Source organism: Phyllostomus discolor, chromosome 3, assembly GCF_004126475.2.
Source record: "Phyllostomus discolor isolate MPI-MPIP mPhyDis1 chromosome 3, mPhyDis1.pri.v3, whole genome shotgun sequence".
Classification (NCBI taxonomy): Eukaryota; Metazoa; Chordata; class Mammalia; order Chiroptera; family Phyllostomidae; genus Phyllostomus; species Phyllostomus discolor.
The window spans coordinates 49,526,469-49,548,886 of NC_040905.2; the positions used below are offsets into that span (position 1 = coordinate 49,526,469).

General features: G+C 40.9%; 1 protein-coding gene across 2 annotated transcripts in view; it reads left to right on the forward strand.

Moving 5' to 3' along the window:
* The window catches only part of CMYA5 (cardiomyopathy associated 5), a 93,061-nt gene that overhangs the window by 63,609 nt on the left and 7,034 nt on the right, over positions 1-22,418 (forward strand). For both annotated transcript variants that reach the window (XM_036020462.1, XM_036020463.1), the window contains 3 exons: positions 4,842-4,988; positions 7,820-7,967; positions 21,140-21,273. In XM_036020462.1, coding sequence (XP_035876355.1) covers positions 4,842-4,988; positions 7,820-7,967; positions 21,140-21,273 — 429 coding nt within the window. The remainder of the gene's footprint in view (positions 1-4,841; positions 4,989-7,819; positions 7,968-21,139; positions 21,274-22,418) is intronic.

Genomic DNA, 22,418 nt, shown 5'->3' on the forward strand with positions numbered 1-22,418 from the left:
CTACTGGCAAATGAAAAAATGGACGTGATGTTAAATAATTCACCCAAGGCCATACAACTTATACTTAACGGGGCAGGACTCAAACATCTTTTGCAGGATAGAACATTGCTTATCTAGCAAAGCATACTCAAGCTTTGCTTCAAATAAGCAGGACACTGCAAAGCTTATATTATTGTTTACTTGGCTCTGTGTTTATTTTGCTATATAGTAGTCCCCTCATACTGGAGGTTGCGCTTTCTGAATTTTGAGTTACCCATAGTCAACCTCAGTCTGAAAACACTGAACAGAAAATTCCTGAAATAAACAATTCCTAAGTTTTAAATTGCATGCCATTCTGAGTAGTGTGATGAAATCCCATGCTGTTTTGCCCCATCCTGCCCAGGATGTGAATCATACATCTGTCCAGCATATCCATGCTATGTGTGCTGCCTGCCCCTTAGTCACACAGTGGCTGTCATCTTGGTTATCAGATTGCCTGTCCTAGTATTGCAGTGCTTGTGTTCAAGTAACTCTTATTTTACTTAATAAAAGCATAAGAGTAGTGATAGCAGTTTGAATATTAGAGAGATTCCTTTAGGTGAAAAGCTGAGTATAGTGCAATAAGATATTTTGAGAGAGAAACTACATTTACATTCATGTAACTTTTTTAAAATTATATTTTATTGATTTTGCTATTTCCATTGTCCCAATTTTCCCACTTTGCCCCCCTCTACCCAGCAGCCCCCACTACCTCAAGCAATCTCCCACCATTGTTCATGTCCATAAGTCATATGTATAAGTTCTTTGGCTACTCCATTCCCTATACTGCACTGTATATCACCATGGCTATTCTGTAATTATCTATTTGTACTTCTTAACCCCCTCATCTCTTCACCCATTCTCCTCCACCCACTTCCCATTTGGAAACCATCAGAATGTTCTCCATATCCCTGATTCTGTCTCTGTTCTTGCTTGCTTAGTTTTTCAGATTCAAATGTTGATATTATTATTATTATTATTATTTATTGCCATTTTATTTTTCATAATTTTGATATTCTTTTTCTTAAATAAGTCCCTTTAATATTTCATGTAATAATGGTTTGGTGATGATGAATTCCTTTAGTTTTTTCTTGTCTGGGAAGCTCTTTATCTGCCCTTCAATTCTAAGAGATAGCTTTTCTGGGTAGAGCAGTCTTAGGCTATAGGTCCCTGCTCTTCATGACTTTGACTATGTCTTGCCAGTCCCTTGCAACCTGCAATGTTTCTTTAGAGAAATCAGCTGACAGCTTTATGGGAACTTCCCTGTAGTTAACTCACTGCTTTTCTCTTGTTGCTGTTAAGATTCTCTCTTTATCTTTAACCTTTAGCTTTTTAATTATGATGTGTCTTGTAGTGGGCCTCTTCGCGTCCATCTGGTTTAGGACTCTCTCTGCTTTTTGTTTCTTTTTTCTTTTCTTTTCTTCTTCTCTGTGCTTTTTGGACTTTCATGTCTATTTCCTTCAGCAAATTAGGGAAGTTTCTTTCATTGTTTATTCAAATAGATTTCCAATTTCTTGCTCTTTCTCTTCTCCTTCTGGCACTCCTATAATGTGAATGTTGGACCTCTTGAGTTTGTCCCAGAGGCTGCTTATACTATCATCTTTTTTTGGATTCATTTTTCTTCTTGTTCTGATTGGTTGTTTTTTGCTTCCTTATGTTACAAATCATTGATTTGATTCTCAGCTTCATCCACTCTACTATTGATTCCCTGTAAACTGTTCTTTATTTCAATTAGTGTATCCTTTCTTTCTGACTGGATCTTTTTTATGCTGTTGATGTCTTCACTAAATTCCTTGAGCATCCTTATAACCAGTGTTTTGAACTCTGCATCTGATAGATTGCTTATCTCCATTTCATTTAGTTCTTTATTTGGAGTTTTGATGTTCTTCATTTGGGCCCTTTTTCTTTGTCTCTTCATTTTGGCAGCCTCCCTGTATTTGTTTCAATGTATACGTAGAGTTGCTATGACTCCCTGTCTTGATAGTATGGCCTAATGTGGTAGATGTCCTCTAGTGTCCAGTGGCACAACCTCCCCTGTCATTCAAGCTGGGTATGCGAGGTATACCCTTTTCATGGGCTGAGTACACCCACCTCTTGTAGTTGAGCCTTAGTTGCTCTTGGCAGATCAAAGGGAGGGATATACCCAGGCCAGTCAGCTGTAGAATTAGGTGTGACCACTGACCACCAACTTCCACCCCGTGTGGAGGATCGACTGTGCAGGGGCAGGGTGGTGGTGCTCCAACGTGGTCTGTTGCTGTCCACTGGGTGTGCAGGCCCTTGGGTGTCCCAGGTAGTGCAGGCCAAGGTCAGCCCTCACCTGTGTTTTGCCCTGGGCTACTCGGCCTGAGCTATAGAGCAATCTAAAAATGGCTGCTACTAGCTGGGCTTGGAGATTCCCAGGTGAAGCCAAGCTATGACTTTATGCTGGCTGCTGCTAGTTCTATGCCTGGGGCCATGTAGCAAGAGGTACAGGGGGCTGGAGGCACACTGGGGCCAGTTGTTGCCTGTTTGAAATGATTTAGGAAGTTGTGAAGCATGAGCCAAGACCAGCCATTCACATGAAAAAACTACTGTTAACAGTACAAATTGGATGGAACAGAGCCTCAGGGGATCTCCAGGGTGGGACAAGCAGTATTAGCCAAGTTGGTGGAATCTCAGATATGGCACCCACCGACGGGTTCTGTGTCTCTGCCCACCTTTCTGTCTGAAAGGAAGCTGTATCCTTTCACTTTCCTTGATGCTGGTTACTTCAGTTCTTCTCTGTATGCCACTGGTGCTTTTCAAGCTGTTACCCCAGTGCTGGAGCTCAGAGAAAGTGAGTCTGAGTAATTTTGTGTGTGGGTTATTTAAGAGGAACTGGTTGGGACTCCAGAAGTTTCTTCCACCAACTCAGTCCCTGCTGGTTTTTGCAGCCAGAAGTTATGGGGACTTATTTTCCTGGCACTGGTGCCCTGGACTGGGGGTCCTGGCATGGGGCTGGGACACCTTGCTCCTCAGATATCCCCCCCAAATTTTTATCCACCACACATGGATGTGGGACCAGCCTATTCCTCATCTCCATCCCTCTTACCAGTCTGCATGGATGGATTTCTTTAATTCTATAGTTGTCAGATTTCCATTCAACTCAATTTCTGCTGGCTCTGAGTGATGGTTGTTCTATAATTTAGTTGTAATTTTGATGGTTGTGTGAGGGAATGAGCCGTGTTTATCTATGCTGCCATCTTGACCAGAAGTCCTCACATAACTTTTATTATAGTATATGGTTACAATTGTTATATTTTACTATTAGTTATTATTATTAGTCTTTTACTGTGCCAAGTTTATAAACTAAACTTTATTACAGGTATGTATGTGTTGGGAAAACTTTAGTTTATTAGGAGTTGGTACTATCTACAGTTTGAGGCATCCCTTGGGGGTCTTAGAACACATTTATTTCAGAGAAGTGGTGGGCTACTGTACCACACTTCATCTCCCTGTATATTCAGTTATATCATGGGACTTCGTGGCTCTCCAAGATTCCTCTTACTAACTCTTTGTTGCCTGGAGTAGTTATTTTTAAGTGCTTCACCTGCCCCCACCATTTCCTGAACACTTACTCTGTCTTGTTCATTCAATGCCTTGAATTTTGCTAATGCCATTTAATTAATCTGATGATCTACACTGTGTTACCATGCTGTGTGAAATAGGTGTCCAGTAACATATGTTATATACGCTGTTGAAAGTACTGGGGTAATAGAACTTAGCCTGAAAGGGTGATTCCATTGAAAATCACAGTCACACTGTATAGACTATGGGGGAAATGTTTTCAGTGTATAAGTCATTTTAACATTTAAACCAAACATAATGTCCAGAATGTATAACTCGTTGGGAAAGAGAGGTGCAGTTAAAGAAACCTGCTGAGTTGAAGTGCTTTTAAATATCCTTTAAAATGAAATAGCCTGGGGTTCTTAACTGGAGGGGTTTTGAAGATGTGATATTCAAGAGTAATAAGAGAGGATAACTGAAATTACCATAACTAATTTTTTTAATTGTTCTTTTTAAGGAGAGAAAATTTCAGTAAAAAAATCTGTTTGGCCCAAAGGGACCAGTGTTAACAATGGTACTGAGTAATATTTACTACTAAAATATTGAAAGTAAAATAACATAAATTTTAGGAAATATTTTCATTGAACAAAGTTGCTTCTTAGAATAGTTTGTGGCCTATCAAAGATTTAAGTGTTTCTCTAAATTGTAGAAATCTCTAGTTGAAAGAATTCTGGAATTCATGAGAAGGAACCAGAATTTGAACCTTTTAAAATTATACTGAATACTAAAATGGTTTAATAATCTGTAAAGATACTTTATACCATCATAAGTTTGGAAAGTATGAAGTTGTCCTATTTTATTACATACTCTCCAAAAATATTGCCTTTGCTTCTCAGGGATTATCTTGAGAATGTATTATGGAGATTTAAGCTAACATAAACTCTGCAATTTTAGTATTTGCTATTGAAATGTTCAATTATAGTATTTATATGAAGCTCAGAATCTTATAAAAAGTATAATTAAAAATAATAAAAAAAGATAAAATAGAATCTCACAAAATACTGTTACTTTTTGATAAGTGTTCACAAGGAATATTATGTCATTCTAAATATCTGTTTTCGGAATGCTATTGCATTCTTATGTATTCTAAAATTATAGCTATCACATAATGATATCTGTAAGCTTATCAGTTTGGGTGTTCCACTGAAAAAAAGTCATAGAACAATTTTTTCCAATAACAGTAACTTTCCGTTAACTTTGAAAGACACCCTAGAATTTATTATTTTGTTTTATACTAGACTTGGTAGAAGAATACAGAGTCACAGTGAAAGAAAGCTACTGCATTTTTGAAGATTTGGAACCTGACCGATACTATCAAGTGTGGGTAATGGCTGTGAACTTCACTGGATGTAGCTTGCCCAGTGAAAGGGCAATTTTTAGAACAGGTAAGGACATATTAAGGGGTTAGGGGGCAATACTCAATTCTTCACAGACTGTTAATATCAGCCAACAAGCATTTACTGACACCTATTGCATGTTGGGTGTTCTGTATTTCTGGGTATACAACAGTGAATAAGGCTGGGTTCCTGTGCTCAAGAAGTTCATAATCCAGTGGGGGAGATACAAAATAGATGATTCTAAAAAATTGGTGGTAAGGCCCCTGGCCCAGTTATACACAGGTTATTGTGAGAACACTCCAGAGGGGTCCTGGAGACAGGCTGGGGTTGGGGCAGAATCAGAAATGGCTTAGAGGGACATCTGGCTAAGATGGAGGCATGAGTAGACACACTGACTCCTTTCACAACCAAAATTAAGGACAACAAAAATTTAGAAACAAAGAAACAACCAGATCTGACAGAAAATTGAACTGTATGAAAGTCCGACAACCATTCATCCAGACCAGTAAGAGGGGCAGAGTTGGCGGCCAGCGGAGAGGGGTCTCTGCAGGAAAAAGCTGTGGCTGGAGGTCCCAGGTGCGCAGGCAGCGACTGGCAAACCCTGGGCACAGGGTGGCAATGGGCAGAGCCAGTGAGGCACGTGAGGCTGCTGGCTGACCGTGGACACAGATTCAAGTGCAGATAAACCAGGTGAAAATGGGTAGCAAGACAGACCACAGAACCCAGGGCCCCAGCTCCGGGAAATAAAGCCTAAAAGCACCGATTGAAAACACCTGTGGAGATTGAGGTGCCAGGAGACACTCCTAGCCTCACAAGAGAGTTTGTTGGAGAGACCCACAGGGTCCTAGAACGTACACAAGCCCACCCACCCGGGAACCAGCACCAGAATGGCCCAATTTGCTTGTGGGAAGCAGCAGGAGGGACTGAAATACAAGGGTGGAGCATGCATTGTTGTTCCCTGTCTGACCCCGCCCCCACATACAGCGACTGGGTTGCCCCGCCCTGGTGAACACCTAAGGCTCCACCCCTCATATGTACCAGGCATGACCAGACCAAAAAAAAAAAAAATGGCTCAAACAGAAGAGTAGATCAAAGCTCCAGAGCCAATGCATCTAGGCAACCAAGAGATAGCCAACCTATCAGATGCATAGTTCAAAGCACTGGTGATCAGGATGCTCACAGAATTGGTTGATTTTGGTCACAAGTTAGATGAAAAAATGAAGGCTACACTAAATGGAATGAAGAAAAATGCACAGGGAACCAATAGTGATGGAAGAAAACTGGGACTCAAATCAATGGAGTAGACTAGAAGGAAAAAAGAAACAACCAAACAGAAAAGAATGAAGAAACAAGAATTCAACAAAATGAGAAGAGGCTTAGGAAACTCCAGGACATCTTTAAACGTTCCAACATCCGAATTATAGGGATACCAGAAGGGGAAGAGGAAGAGCAACAAGTAGAAAAGTTATCTGAACAAATAATAAAGGAGGACTTCCCCAATCTGGCAAAGGAAATAGACTTTCAGGAAGTCCAGGAAGCTCAGAGAGTCCCAAAGAAGTTGGACCCAAGGAGGAACACACCAAGGCACATCACAGTTACATTAGCCAAGGTAAAAATGAAGGAGAGAATTCTAGAAGCAGCAAGAGATAAGGGGACAGTCACCTACAAAGGAGTTCCCATCAGAATGTCAGCTGATTTCTCAAAAGAGATCTTGAAGGCAAGAAGGGGCTGGAAAGAAGTATTCCAAGTCATGAAAGGCAAGGACCTACATCCCAGATTGCTCTATCCAGCAAAGCTTTCATTTAGAATGGAAGGGCAGATAAAGTGCTTCTCAGATAAGGTCAAGTTAAAGGAGTTCATCATCACCAAGCCCTTATTATATGAAATGTTAAAGGGACTTATCTAAGGAAAAGAAGATAAAAAATATGAACAGTAAAAAGACAGCAAACTCACAGTTATTAACAACCACACCTAAAACAAAAACAAACTAAGCAAACAACTAGAATGGGAACAGAACCACAGAAATGGAGATCACATGGAGATTCATCGACAGGGGAGTGGGAGGAGGAGAGAGGGGGAAAAGGTACAGAGAATAAGTATCAAAGACGGTAGGTAGAAAATAGACAGGGGGAGGGCAAGAATAGTATGGGAAATGTAGAAGCTCACGAACTTATGACCCATGGACATGAACTAAAGGGGGGGATGTGGGTGGGAGGGGGTGTGCAGGGTGGAGGGGAATGAAGGAGGGGAGATGGGACAACTGTAATAGCATAATTAATAAAATATATTAAAAAAAAGAAATGGCTTAGAAGCTCAGGCTTTGTCATATGGGTGCTAGGAGCCTCAAAAAGGTTTTTCAACGATAGTATTAGCCGAGAAAGCATTCCCATGATGGAGTCTTTCCACCAGAGGCTGAAGCAAGCATTAGCATAAACCTAGTTCAAATTGCCTTTAAGGTAAGCGTACCCACCTCAGGGAAATAAATGACTTATTCCTACTGTTCTGTCTTTTCTTGTTGCCTTTAAAACATTTATCAAGCACTCACTGAAAGCAAGATTATGGCTACCTTTTGGGTACAGGGAAGGGGGCATTTGTCTTTATTTTTATTTGCTTATATAAGTCTAGAGAAACTCGGGTAACATTTATAGAAAGCTAATATTGGAATTGTTTGGGGGATGGATGAAAACTGGGCACTGTGGAGGGCAAAGTGGGAGGGAGATTTTTCACTATATATGTTTTTATACCTTTGGGGTTTTTAACCCAAAATGTATTTTTTCATCAAAAAATAAAATACAATCATACCAAAGCTTTCTTCCCAGCTTCCAGGGAAGCAGACTGGCATCGATTGCTCCGCAGTTGACTTGGTTCTCTATCTACAGCACCCTCCACCCCTGTGATCCGTGTTGAGGACTGTACTGTGTGTTGGAACACGGCCACCATCCGATGGCAGTCTGCCAACCCGGAGGCCACTGAGACCTATACTCTAGAGTACTGCAAACAGCACTCGCCGGAGGGTGAGGGCCTCAGGTAAGGATGCTTCTCCATGGAGAGATCCCACCTTTTCACAGAGAGGACCCCCCTGGGTTCCTGAGGGGCCAGGAACCCAGCTCAGGGCCCAAAGCTAACCTCTGAGCTTATGTTCACAGAGGGAGAAAAGCTTCCTGAAGTCCTGCTGAGCTAATTAAATTGACTTGATTTGCAGCTCTGTCAATGAACTCCAACTTTGTAATGATATACATGGTACAATGCAGAATAATAACTCCCTTGTAAGAAAAATGTATGTGAATTTTAATAAGAAAACATTCTTTCAGATATATTTAACTTGAGTTATGAGACAGGATTTATGTGTATTTTATGCTTGTTTTAGTATAATTATTTTAGCTATATCAGAATAGGTACCGCCTTACTCAGGAACCTAATGGTGAGCTTGTATACAATATAAATGTGTACTGGTAATGTATAAATGTAAATTTGAATGTCTCCATAATATATTGCTAATATTAAAGGAGCTAATTACATATATAATCACAGAGACATACCTGCCTCTCCAAGAGCATGAAGGATCTAGAGATTTTTGCAGGAAAAAAAAATGTAAAGATTTCTCACTAGAAATATAAAGCCAAAATTTGGTAAATGTTAATTCATTTACTGGAGCTGTGTTTTCTTAACCTCTATTCCATGGCAGTAAGACAACTTCATATTTAGATCATTATTTTTAATATTCATATTTTGATAGAGACATATTTAGCTTTTTTAGAAACCAAATTTACTGCGATAAACTATTGTGGTATGTTATGGAACTTAGAAATAATGATATGAAATTAGACAGCTTTTCAATGAAGTATATTATGAAGCTTTTATTTTCATGATCAATCAACAACTATTTATTTAGTGACGATATGAGGTTTCATACAACTGAGCAATAATTATAGTTTCTTTCAAGTGTGAAGACAGGCTTCACTAGATAATGATCAAAGGATGAATTAATGTTGAGTGGGGTGTGAATGGGTAGGATGTAGGCAGTTCAGCAGAAGTGAGAAAGGAGTAGATGCACATCTCTTAATGCGCCAGTTGCTGTGAGGCAAGCTTCAATGCTCAGCAAAGAGCTGAGGGGAGGCAGAGAAGGAGAGGGTGGAAAGAAAAGGAGGAGGAGAGTGGGGGAGACAGAGACACACACAGCGAGATTATAACTGAGTTTTATTAAGCATTTACTCTGTGCCAAGTCAATGTCCTAGATGCCTTATGTATGTTGCCTTATTTAATCCTCAGAAGAACTCTGACAGGAAACAGATGCTTCGAGAGGCTACTGAGCTAGTGAGTGGGCAATCGGGATTCAAATGCTGCTTTGTTAGATTTCAAAGTCCAAGCTGCTAACCTCTATTTAATGTGGCTTAGAGGAGTCTTAGACCTTTCCTACAAAAACCTTCTGATGCTATGAGAACATCGTGTCGGAGCCCCTGAATCCCAGGGCAGGCTCTCCCACCATCCTCCACCGTAAATGAGGAAACTCCCGTTCTCTCTGAGGAGTGTTCTGAGGTGACTCATCCTTGTTATGGCATCAGTCCCCAGCTGGCATTTGCATAAATAATATCAGCACAGTTGGATTCTTAAATCAGCAGAAATCTGGAAACTCTGAGACCTAGCAGCCGTGTCACTGAGGGAACTGTGATGTAATCTCATAAATGTGGCTACAGGGAGGAGGGAAAGGCGGGTGGGAGGGGAAGTGGCATACACTGAGGGCCTTCTGCATGCCAGGAACTGTGCTAAATCTTGTTTAACCCTCTCAGTAATCCTAGGAGGAAAGAAATGATCTCCATTAAATGAGACTCAGGAAGGATAAATAATTTGATCATGGTATTAAATGATAGAGTGAGAGTTTGGAGTCAGGATTCAAACTTAGACCTGTCTTATTCTTTCCACTAGTTGTAAAAGTTGTGTCCTCATGCAGGCTGAGCATACCTCAACAGCCAGACAACTGGGAGCCATCATGTATCCTTAGCTTCTTTTGTCACATGGAAAACATAGATGTAAACCCCTTTGATTAATGGTTTCCTTTCTCTGATCATTCTGGGATCCTCAAATCAAAAACAAAAGTCTATTTGATAGCAACAATGAACAATGCATTCCAAACAAACCCTTCTGTCAAAGCCAAAGAAACAAGTGACTGTTCCATTTGTAGGGGGAGAAGGGCCATCCACTAGTTTCATGAAGACAGAAATGGAGTTTATTAAAACATAGGGCTTGCCATTAGTTTATTGTATTTGAGATTTTGCCAGTGGTTTTTATTTTTCTCATTAAAGAAGAGCATCTGAGAGGCTGGATAAGCAGAAGTTTATAGTAGTTATGGAACAATACAAGCATCCTTTATTATTGAATGGATATCATCCAGAAAGTTTAGAAATTAAGGGATATTCCACATGCAGAGCCTTGTTGACAGTTTGGAGCTGTGTTGGAGATGGAGCTGTTTTCCAATTAGGTGTAAAAAGGCCTGTCTGTGCCAGGAGGTGAGATGGTATGTCCAATCCACAGCTCAGGGATGACTCTCCAGCCTCTGGATCTTTGCTGGCCTGACAATAGATACATTTCTGAAGCAAGCAAAATTTTGTTGGCCACAAATCACCACCTTGCTCATTTGCTAAGTCTTATTGCTCTTGGACCACATCAGGGTCATCCCTCACCAGTAAAGAAGCCGCAAGGCCTTATACCCCAGGTGGGCATCAACAGACTGTGAAATAATTCATCCTTAACCTCAGAGGCCCAGGGCTGCCAAACTCTGCGGTATTTCTTCTGGTTCTCCAACTTAAGAGTTCAGGAGGGAAGGAAAGTTCTGCTCTTTGGGAGCAGCCATGTGTCTTAGGTCTTTTGACCATCTGGTTCTAACAACTACTTTAAAACATTCCTTACAGTGTCTGATTGTTCAAAAACACTAAAAAAACATTAAGTATAATCTATATTGCTCAGCCTCTAAGACACCAGCTGTAGACAGTTAGTCAGATGATAGAACTGATAAATAAAGAACCTCAAAACTTGATCACCGCTAGTCAATAGAAGCAAACAATCCGTCCGTACTTTTCCCTTCTATTAGAACCACATTCTTTACTTTGGTTTTCTGCCCAGCAGTGCATAATTAAAGTTTTTTTTTTGTATGTTTGGAAAGAACAGCAAGCCAAGGGTTGTCTGATCCCACTCACTTGTCTTTGTGAAAGAATCATTATGTGAAGTTGCAACCTCCATGCCTGGGACAGTGTCTGGCATAGTGTAGCTACTCAATAAATATATGTTACCTAAATGGGTAAATATCAATTAGCATTGCATCCGTAATACTGGCACGAACAAAGAAAGTTAAACCAGCTTTGAAAATAGTCTCTTATTCAAAATGGGGGGTGGGGGTGGATGGAAACTGTGCCAACAGAGTGAAGAAGAATGGTGAATGAGCTAATTTTTGTGCTTGGCTACTTAACTAGGAGACAACTAATCTAATCTATAGGCTGGAAACCTTTCCAAGGGTCACTGATAGTGAAGGACACTTATACTCCTGTTTATCCATTGAGTGCATAGCCCTTACACAGGTTCTAGGTTCTAGGCAAAAACCCTGTGCTAAACCAGATCCAAAAATTAATCTGGAGGCCATTGCAGGGAAGTAAGAGGATCAAAGATGACTTCTTTTGGATGTGACTCAGTTTGAGTAGGTGAGGGCTGGGACCTTATCTGTGTAGATATTCAACAAACGTCTGTTTAATGAATGAACGGATGAATGATGAGCTTAGCTAATTTTTTGTGCTTGCCAACTCCAAGTCATTTAACTGGCTGGAATCTCTAGCAAAGAAGAGAGAGAGAGAGAGAGAACTAAATAGAACTCAGAACTAAATGACTTCACATCTCTTTCTCACACCCAGTCCCTGAAAAGACAGGCAGCCTTGAAAGCTCTGGTCTGGAGTAGGAAGAGAAGTTGAAAGGAAACGAAAAGGCTGAGTAATATGACAACATGCACATGTGCACACACACAGAGCAACACAGACCTGAGTTTGTTCTCTCAGTATGATGGCCTCTAGGATATTCTGATTTAAGGCCAAAAGTGCTGGTTCAATTCTTATGGTGGGTGTTCGAGTGAAATGAGCCTATTGCGCCCCCAAGTTCTATGACGCAGTGTCTGAAATATCAGAGCAATTGCCTGCATTCCATAATCCTCACAGAAGACACATTTGCATATTTCGTTGTGTGGGCACCAGTAGCTCATCGCAGCAGTCTGCCCCTGCAGGGATTGAGGGTGGGCGGGAGTGACAATCCCTGGCTTGTGTGCGGGGGCTGAGGGAGCTCCTACTCACCCTTTCCTGTTTTTCTTTGAATGCTCTCCTCAGGTTGGGTGGGCTCAAAACACTTTCAAAATTTTTCCACCACTCGGCTGTTTCCTCAGCTGTTCTGTCTCTCCTGTGTGGAGAGAAGTCAGCAGAACTGTGGGTGGAGGAGGGAAAACTGAGAGAAATATAGTACAGGGATTAGCTGTGTGGGCTGCACAGAGAGAAGCTGTGCACTGAATGACAAATCTGTGAGACTCAGTATGCCACAGAGTTGGTAGTGGACCTCCTGCTCCCCAGCCCTGACCAAGGCCATGGGCAGGGAAACCCTTAGGCTAAGGGGTGCTGAACTCTGGGTGCTGGGCCTGTGAGCTCACACTCCTCCTGCTTCCAGCTTTGGGAACCATGTGTGGTGGGGCTGGAACAGACTTGTTTGTCACTGTTGGGTGTTCCAGCTAGGGACACCTGCCGCTCCATCTATGTAATAAAGACAAATAAGGACGAGTTTCCTAATGAACTTAGTGCTTGAATGCGATGAAAAATCCCAGCATTTCTTTCTTAAAAAAAAAAACTTTTTACTAAGCTGATTAGGTGGTGACCAATGGTCAACCCCAAATGATTTGACCTTTCTTGCAACCTGTGGGTAAAGGAGGCAGTATTCCCACCCCATGCTTGCTTCACAGGGTGACAGGAGCGTCACTGACGTGATTGAGCCAAAATTCATTAAGTGACTATGAACTAAGAGCTCACCTTTATGTAGCACTGGTTTCCTGAACCAGGTTGTAACATCCCTCTGCAAGGAGCCCTTGGGAGAGTGACTAATAGGAAGATGAGTCCTCTCCACCCCCAGCATTCTTGGCATTCAGCTTTTCCTAAATCTTCCCAAACAAATCTGATTTAACTTTGATTACTTAAAATTCTATATAGCTCCTGGTTATATAGTAAAACCCCAGTCAATGGAAACCAACCTGTTCCTTTACTTCTAACTTGTGTTCTGTCAATTTCCAGAAGTATTCCAGTAAAAGACCCAGATGTACTAGAACCATTAAAAACAATCCTGTAAGAACAAGAGCCAGATAATGCAGGGGTGAGGAGATTGTATCAGAAAGCATGGGTTAAGAACAGTACCTCAATGGAACATAAAATTTAAATCTGTACTTCCTGGCAGCTAAGATGAAAACAGGAGAGAGGGGGAGAGAGCAAGAGGGGGAGAGAGCACAAGTGAGAAAGAAAGAGATTACATAACTTGTCTCTTTTTAAAAAGGAAGCACAACATTTCACTAAGAGAGACAATTATATTTCTTGACATTCAGCTCTAAGATGAATTTTTCATGCAGACATTTATATAAGGGCGATTGAACAAGATAATAGTAATTGTCTTTAAGAGCAGTTTCACAAAAAAAACTTCCCCTATATAACCATTTTTATAAGTGGGACCTGAAAGCATAATGTTAAATCACCATTCTGTACAGGCAAGTTCTATGGGACCTCAAGTAATTGTCCACATGGGTGGCCTTGAAGTGGTAAGGAGAGATTAGCGCTTCCAGAGAAATGAATGTTACTAGGCTTCTAGGATTCTCTGTCTGAAACATAAATGATCCATTGAGGCCGTGGAGGGTACTACAGAGAAAACAGAAATCCAGGATCCTTTTGCTGGAGACCTTGGCTCACTTTGGTTTTGCGAGAACTCTGATTACAGGAGAGCCCGAATCCTGTGTCAGCCGCATCCGGCCCTCACGCCAGGTTTCTGCACTATTATGAACTAATGGTGATGTTTAGTTAACAGTGAGTCTCATAACATCCTCATATATCAGAAGAAAAATAGTCCTGTTCAAATGTTTTTATTTGCCAAGTTTTTAAAAAAATGAGAACCAATATATAAAGAATGTTCTTCCTACTCCTAATTTAACCAAAAATTTTCATCTTAAACAAAAAGTTGCATATGTATAATTAGTTAAGGTTTTATAAATGGCCTCCAACAGCTAGAACTATTTAGTTAGTTGTTTTTGTATTTAATGTTGCTTTATGTTCTCATGGATTTTTCTTCTTTTTCCTGCTTCACCCTCCCACCCCTTTTCACCCCACACTTCTTATCATTATGTTTCTCAAACCTAACTGATCAATCTAATGAGGATGTGCTTGTTAACATTTAGATTCACAGGCCTCTCTTAAGAGATTTTGATTCAGAAGGTTTAATGTTCCCAGGCAGGTTTAGGAAATACTCCTTTACTAGCTGGTCCCCATAGGCCCCAGCAGTGTGCTCTGTTCACAATTCGTATTGAATGGGTTGATCAACTGGCTGAATGTTGGTGTTGTCAACAGGAGTGCCAGGAAGAGCCCACTGTGTTTTTTGAAAACAACTTTTACGTAGCCATCTGTTGTGTAATGCACTGACAGCTCCCTCCTAGGCTGCTTCCAGGAGTCACAGCACTGGGTTCCTCCATATCGTTTGTACACACGCTGCCCCCCTCCTCCAGGAGACAACATGCGTAGATCCAGGTGCAGAGAACAGCCATTCCCTGTGCTTATTAGCCCTCCAGATTACCTTGAGCACATGCACATGCCTTCCTTCCATTCCACATGAATTGTTTGGGCTTTTATTGTTAGTCTGTTACAGTTGTCCCAATATCCCCCCCTTTGCCCTCCTTCTGCCCAGCCCACCCCCACTCCCACAGTCAGTCCCACACCGTTGTCCATGGTCATGGGTCATTGATACATGTTCTTTGACTAGTCCCTTCCCCTTCTTTCCACCATCCCTCCCAACCCTTACAGCTGTCAGTCTGTTCCATGTTTCCATGTCTCTGGTTCTATTTTGCTTGTTAGTTTATTTTGTTCATTTGATTCCTCTTACAAGTGAGATCATATGGTATTTGTCTTCCACCAACTGGCTTATTTCACTTAACATAATATTTTCCAGTTCCATCCATGCTGTCACAAAATGTAGGAGTTCCTTCTTTCTTTCTGCTTTGTAGTACTCCATTGTATAAATGTACCACAGTTTTTGATCCACTCATCTACCTGATGGGCACTTAGGCTGTTTCTAGCACTTGACTATTGTAAATAACACTGCTATAAACATAGGGGTGCATAAGTTCTTTGAATTGGTGCTTTGGGATTCTTAGGGTATATACCCAGCAGTGTAATCTCTAGGTCAACAGACAGTTTCATTTTCAGTTTTTTGACGAAACTCCATACTGTTTTCCACAGCAGCTGCACCAGTCTGCATTCCCACCAACAGTGTACTAGGGTTCCCTTTTCTCCCACATCCTCACCAGCACTTGTTGTTTGTTGATTTGTTAATGATGGCCATTCTGACCAGTGTGAGGTGATATCTCATTGTGATTTTAATTTGCATCTCTCTGATGATTAGTGACACTGAGCATCTTTTCATGTGTCTATGGACCATCTGCATGTCCTCCTTGGGGAAGTGTCTATTCAGGTCCTTTGCCCATTTTTTCATTGGATTGTTTGTCTTCCTGGTGTTGAGTGGTATGAGTTCTTTACATATTTTGGAGATTAAACCTTTGTTCAAGGTATCATTAGCCAATGTGTTCTCCCATATAGTTAGTGCTCTTTTAATTTTGATGATGGTTAATTGTTAAGTTATCAAGTTTTTAAAGAAGCTACTTTACAAAGTTCAAATTAATGTGTATTCTGCAAACATAATCAGTCAATTCCTAAACTCATGAGCTTTGTAATATAGCTCTAAAAATGAATTACTTAATTAATTTTGAATAGATAATGCATATATATGTTACAAATTTAAAAGATACAAAAGGGAATGCAGTGAAAATTAAATCCTCATTCTACCTATTCTTTACCTACTCAATGCTCCTCTTCAAGGGCAGTTACTATGCCACCCATTTTCTTTGCCTCCCATTCTCTTGCTCTATATTTTTAGTTTCTTAAAAAGGTTTTATTTATTTATTTTTAGAGAGAGGGAAAGGGAGGAGGAAAGAGAGGAAGAGAAATATCAATGTATGGTTGCCTCTCACATACCCCTAACTGGGGACCTGGCCTGCAACCCAGGCATGTGCCTGACTGGGAATAGAACCTTTGGTTCACAGGCTAGCATTCAATCCACTGAGCCATACTAGCCAGGGCTGTATTTTCAACTTTCAATGACATCTGATTGTGATGCTTTTTTGAATACATTTTCTGTGACGAGCATACATCTTGGACAAGCTTTTGCCTACTGAAGCCTCTATTTTTCCATTCGCTGTGGAACTTAACACTTGAAAGTTATTATTATACTCTAGTGCATACGTGTCTGAGAGTTGTTCTTTGGACAAAAACTTTTCTGCCAAAGTTCTGTCATTTGATTTTGTAGTAGTTGGCTGAGATGAACCTTCATAAACAAATAGTAATGAACTTGCATAAAAGTTAAACTGCTTCTGGCTTTCAAACTGCTGCAGAACACCCTCAATCTTTTGAATACTGGAAGCAACAGCATCTTTTCTTAAGCAGAAACCATTATGAAAAAAACTGGAAACTCCACTCTTTAGAGTTTCTTTTTTTGTTAAGCTTCTACCATAGTGCTGGTTTTGTGTCTTATAGCGATCAGCATGAGCGTGATAAACCCTCATGCCAAGCACCAAGAACCTGATCTCTTCCATTAGTGGGCACTTGTTGACCTGTTGCTGAAACTTCTCAGATGAGGGAAAAGGATCATAGTGCTTTCACCCTATCTTCACATCCATTATATGGGGCTCATTAAATTTATGGGTCATGTCATCTAGTTTTATGTATATATCATTTAGTACACTGGGAGGTGACCAGATGCTGCAATATTTTGGCAAATATTTTCATAGTTATAAAAGAACACCATCAGTATAATCAGCCGCATAAACCATATTATAGAATTCTAGCTCTCTTGGGCCCTTTAGAGGTGGCTTTAGTTGTTTCAAAACTGTGCCATCTGGATGTTCCAAGATACCCATTTTGTCCTTCCCCTCATGTACCAGCCACCTGAGATGAGAGGGGCACACAGCCTGCCACCTACCAGTTTTGGGTGCTCTTGGAGACAGCCTTCCTCACAGGTGGGATCCGCGTTTCTGGGGTGGGGGCTGGATGCCTCAAGCCCGAGGTAGGATGGCAGCTCCACTGTTGAAGTAGCAGTGGCAATTAGGGAAGGAAAATAGGGTGGAGGGAGAGGGCATGGGAGAACCTGGGGATCGCTCAGGCTCAACTAGGAGGAGACATGGGGGTTCTGTGTCTGAGTGCTGAGGCCTAGGGAGGGGGCCTATCACACGACATAAGCTCAGTGCTTCCCTGTCCAGCTCCTGGTGGAATAGTGCTTTATGCTCCTGCTGCTCTTGCATGGTACCTGTCTGACACAGCCCTCCAGATGGAGCCATGAGGAGAGGCCTGCAGGTACCCTGTGCTCCCTGCCATAGTGTTTTGATTACTATAGCTTTGTGGTATAGTTAGAGATCAGGGTGTGTGATACCTTTAACTTTGTTCTGCTTTCTTAAGATTGCTTTGGCTATTAGGGGGTCTTTGTGGTACCACTATTTAAATAAGTTCTCTCTTTTGTTATATCTTTATTTAGTTGTTTGTAGATGAAGACTTTTTTTAAAAGATTTTATTTATTTATTTTTAGAGACAGGGGAAGGGAGGGAGAGAGGGAGAGAAACATTGATGTGAAAGAGATACACTGATTAGTTGCCTTCAGCACACACCCCGACTGCAGACTAAACCCCCAACCCAGGCACATGCCCTGACTGGGAATTGACCTTTTACTTTGCAGGAGGATATCCAAACAACTGAGCCACACCGGTCAGGGCTGTATGAAAGCCTTTCATTTCTTATGTATATTAGTTTCACACCTAGCCATCTTACTGAGTTTTCTTATCATGTAAGGGTTTTTCAGCTCTTTTTTTTCTTGTTTTATCTTTATTCGGTTATTTGTATATGAAAGCTTTTGATTTTTTATATTAGTTTCACACCTAGCCATCTTACTGAATTTTCTTATTATGTAAGAGTTTTTCAGCTAATTTTCTTATGTTTTCTAAATAAAGTCATATCATCTGCAACTAGTAACACTTTTACCTCCTATCTCCCAACTTTTTAACCTCATGTCTGTCCCTTTGACTTAATTAATGGGAATACTTTTCGTATTTTCTCATTAAGCATCAGGGCACTAACTTTATTTTACTTTATAGCATCTGGCAAACTTTTCCATCATTTCTTATGAAAACTAAAGAATGAAAGGGCTCAAACTAGAAGGGTATTCATTATATTGAACAGATATCAGCCTCCTAGTGGCTTCCACTCATTTGCCTTCTGAAAAACAAAACAAAAACAATGAAAACCAAACAAACAAAAACCCAGAGGTGATCAGTCTCATTCACACGGTTGCCCTTCAGACTTCTGAGGAAACGGTGGGTCTCCTTTAAGTTGCTTCTGTCTTCTCTACAACATTGGAGTTTAGCAAACATCCTTTGTGCTGCCAGTGGAGGGATGGGCAGGATGGGTGTCCCCTGAAGGCCTGCGGGGCTTAGGGCTCCGTGACTGTGCCACAGTGTGCTTACTCTCTGCCAGCGATCAGCTGATTTGCTGATGAGGCAGGGCTTCTGGACCCTTCCTTGCCCTCGAGTTCCTGGAAACTACATGCATAAAGCTCTCTTCCACTGCACTGTGGCACGTGTAGGCAAATCCCACACCTATGATGCCACGTGAGACCATTTGAGTCACATTTCTTGTTGTGTTTTGAATGTTACTATTGGCTCTAGGCTTCTAACAGTCAGATCACCATAAGGCTAACATCCCTTCTTACTAAGTACCAACAGTTCGCTGTGGTTTCATTAGCTGTCTAATCACTTACCTCAGTTTGAATATTCTGTGAATTTGAATTCTGTGAACTGCAGGCTCATTATAAGTCATGTGGATTCAGTTGCAATTTTGACAAATTTTTGTTTTTGAAATTTAAAAATATATATGTATATCATCTATGGGGTGGTGTCACTCTTCAGTTTTTAAATTTCAAAATTTTTTGATGTTTTCATTTGGATAAAAAGGAGGGACAGCTGACACGAAGGCTTTTGTGACATTTAAGTGAGATCACACAAAAAATAGTCATGGAAATGAACCATTTATAGCTAAGCATTTTTGCTTTGTTCTTGGTTCTTGATCATATGATGGCAACTTATAAACAATAAAACACTACCACATACTTTCACTTAAAGGCTGGGTGCTCCTGTTTCACAGGCTCAGTGAGGTCACTGTGTGTGTTTGTGAAGTCTGCATGACCTGTGCAGGCACCGAAAGAAGGATCTGACCCTGTATTTGGCTTATATGCCTTCATAAACATAGCATGCAGTTGACTCCATATGTGGAATTTCCTCCTTGACAAACTTCACAAAACTTAAGAGGAAATACCCCCTAAAACAGCATCCTTGGCATTTAACAACTGCATCATTTCAAAATGAAGTCAGTAAGTTCTATCTAGTTTCTAGAGATGAAATTTCCTTATTCACTTAACTTCCCCTCAGGAAGGCAGAGACAGGGCTGTGCACATGATAAGTAATCAATAAATATTTATTTAATGAGTGAATGAAGTCTGAAATTCAGTTCAGACCCCAGTGTGCTTATTGAGACAGTAATTTTACTGCTTACTATAAATAATATAGATTTAAAACTATCTTCAGCCATCAATTTAAATTAAATAAATCATACATTTACCCCAGAATGATATTCTAGATATTAGTTGGGAATTAAATTCTCAATTTCAGGACATATTTTTCTTCAATTAACTGAAGTGTAATTAGTTGTCAGTGGACATGTGGCTCAGTTGCACGGACCCATTCCCAGCACATCTAAAGATAGCACGCTCCCCCAGGTTCTGGTCAGATGGTATGTTCTAAAATAACAACCAATAACATTGGAGGGGTGTACACTCACTGACCTTTCCCAGGCATGGGCACTAAAGAGCAGATACATAAATAGACCCAGGCTGCTCCTCTCCCCTCCCCCTTCTTTCTGAGGAACACATTGTAGTTTTTGTGCTTTTAGAAATAGAGGGGAGAGGGTAGGAAGCTTGTTATTCTGTAAAGATTTCATGGTTTTAAAAACTTCTAAATTAATTCGTGTTCTGAGTCAATTACTTTTTTCCTTTTCCCGATTCTTCATGTTATTGTCTGGGGTAGGTAGTGATAAGTGAAATAAATCAACAGAAATAGAAATAACCTTGAAAAATATCTATGAATGAGTAGTGGCAACTCCTTGATTCTGAAGCTTTTGTGGTATGATCACAAACAATAAAACAAGCAGAAAGAAATGCAAAAACAACAAAGCAAACAGATGTTTACAAAACCCTCTCCTGAGAATGAACTTGAAAGCCACTGTGTTGCTGTTTTCATTGGCTGCCACCTTCTCCCAGGAACAGGACTGTTTTTACTTGGGCTAGGAATTCTTTTTTTTTTTTAAGATTTTATTTATTTATTTTGAGAGAGAGGGGAAGGGGGGAAGAAAGAGAAGGAAAGAAACATCAATGTGCAGTTGCCTCTCACATGGCCCCCACTGGGGACCTGGCCTGCAACCCAGGCATGTGCCCTGATGGGGGATCGAACCAGTGACCCTTTGGTTCGCAGCCCACACTCAATACACTGAGCTACACCAGCCAGGGTAAGAATTTTTTCATTAGTAAAAAACTAACTTGTAACTCCCTCCAAAGCCTCTCCAAATGGAGGCCAATGGAAGAGCACTTGTGTGCTTTATTTGTATAAATGCTCCAGGCCATGATATATAACAAAAACAAAATCAAAATACAGATTCTGATTCAGTAGGTCTGGGGTAAGGCCTGGGATTCTGCATTTCTCACTCACTTTTAGGTGATGTGTGCTTCTGGTATAAGGAGCACACCTTGCATTATGTTTAAAATTACTGTTCTCCCTCTGTATTTAGATCTTTCTCTGGAATTAAAGGACTCCAGCTGAAGGTTAACCTCCAGCCCAATGATAATTACTTCTTCTACGTGAGGGCCATCAATACATTTGGAACAAGCGAACAGAGTGAAGCTGCACTCATTTCCACCAGAGGTACTTTCTCCTTTCTACACAGCGAAGGCATCCTTGAAGGCAACCTCTTAAAGGCCCCAAACTGCTGGCTGGGCTAGCTTTCGGCATGAGGACCCCAGATTGGTCAAGGGTCAAGATGTTTCTTTTATTTTTCTGATTTGGAAGGCCTCAACCTTGGCTACCCACTAGCAGTCTGTCAGGGTGCTTAAAAAATACCAATGCCCGAGCCCCGCTCCTGGAGATCCTGATCTAATTGACTTGAGGGTGGGCTCTGATGTGTGTGTTTAATTTCCCCAGATGATTCTTGTTTGCCCCACAATGTGTTATGATTTGTATGTTTTGAGTGTGTGTGGGTTGGGGATACTCTTATTTTATTGCGTTGTGAGCTTCCATCTTATTTTTCTGTTTGTGCACACCACGTTGTTTGTGTCAACTAATGTTTATTGAATGGGTGAACAATAACTCAGGGAGGTGATAAAACTGTTCAGTGACATTTTGGAGAAAATGATCCAGTTTATGCCAACAAAAATGTTTGGCTGTTCTCAATTATTGTGGAAAGAACTGGGGACTGGAAAGGCAATCATTTCATTATTTTATCCTAAACCCAAGGATGGCACAAGATTGAGTTAGCACATTAAGTGATGTGCTTAACCAGCAAAAACTCATGCATGTGTCTCATTTGTGATGTATTTAGGGACTGCCCGATATTTATAAGGAGAAGACAGGTGGGCTGCCTGCCCAGAAATGTTTTCCCTTCAATCGCTACATGGTGCCTGTACCTTCCACCGTTGGAATCACGCCTTTAGGTCACCCCAGTGCATTTTTAAACTTTAACATGCACATGAATCTCCTGAGGTTCTTACAGAATACAGGTTCTGATTCAGTAGGTCTTGGATGGTGCCTGGGATTCTGCATTTCTAACTCAAGTAAGTCCAGGTGGTGTGTGTTCTGGTGTAAGGAGCACACCTTGCATAGCATAGCAAGTTCTAGTTCAGGAGGCACACACCAGTAGAGGTAACCAGCCACTGGCGCTCACTAGTGCCTTTGAAATTTTCACTGTGGATCTAAAAACAATGGGCTGTTTTGATGTCAGGAGAAGGGCAGATTAAGGTCTGAAATATGGGATAGCACTTGACACTGTGGTGATGTTATAATCATATTTTCTA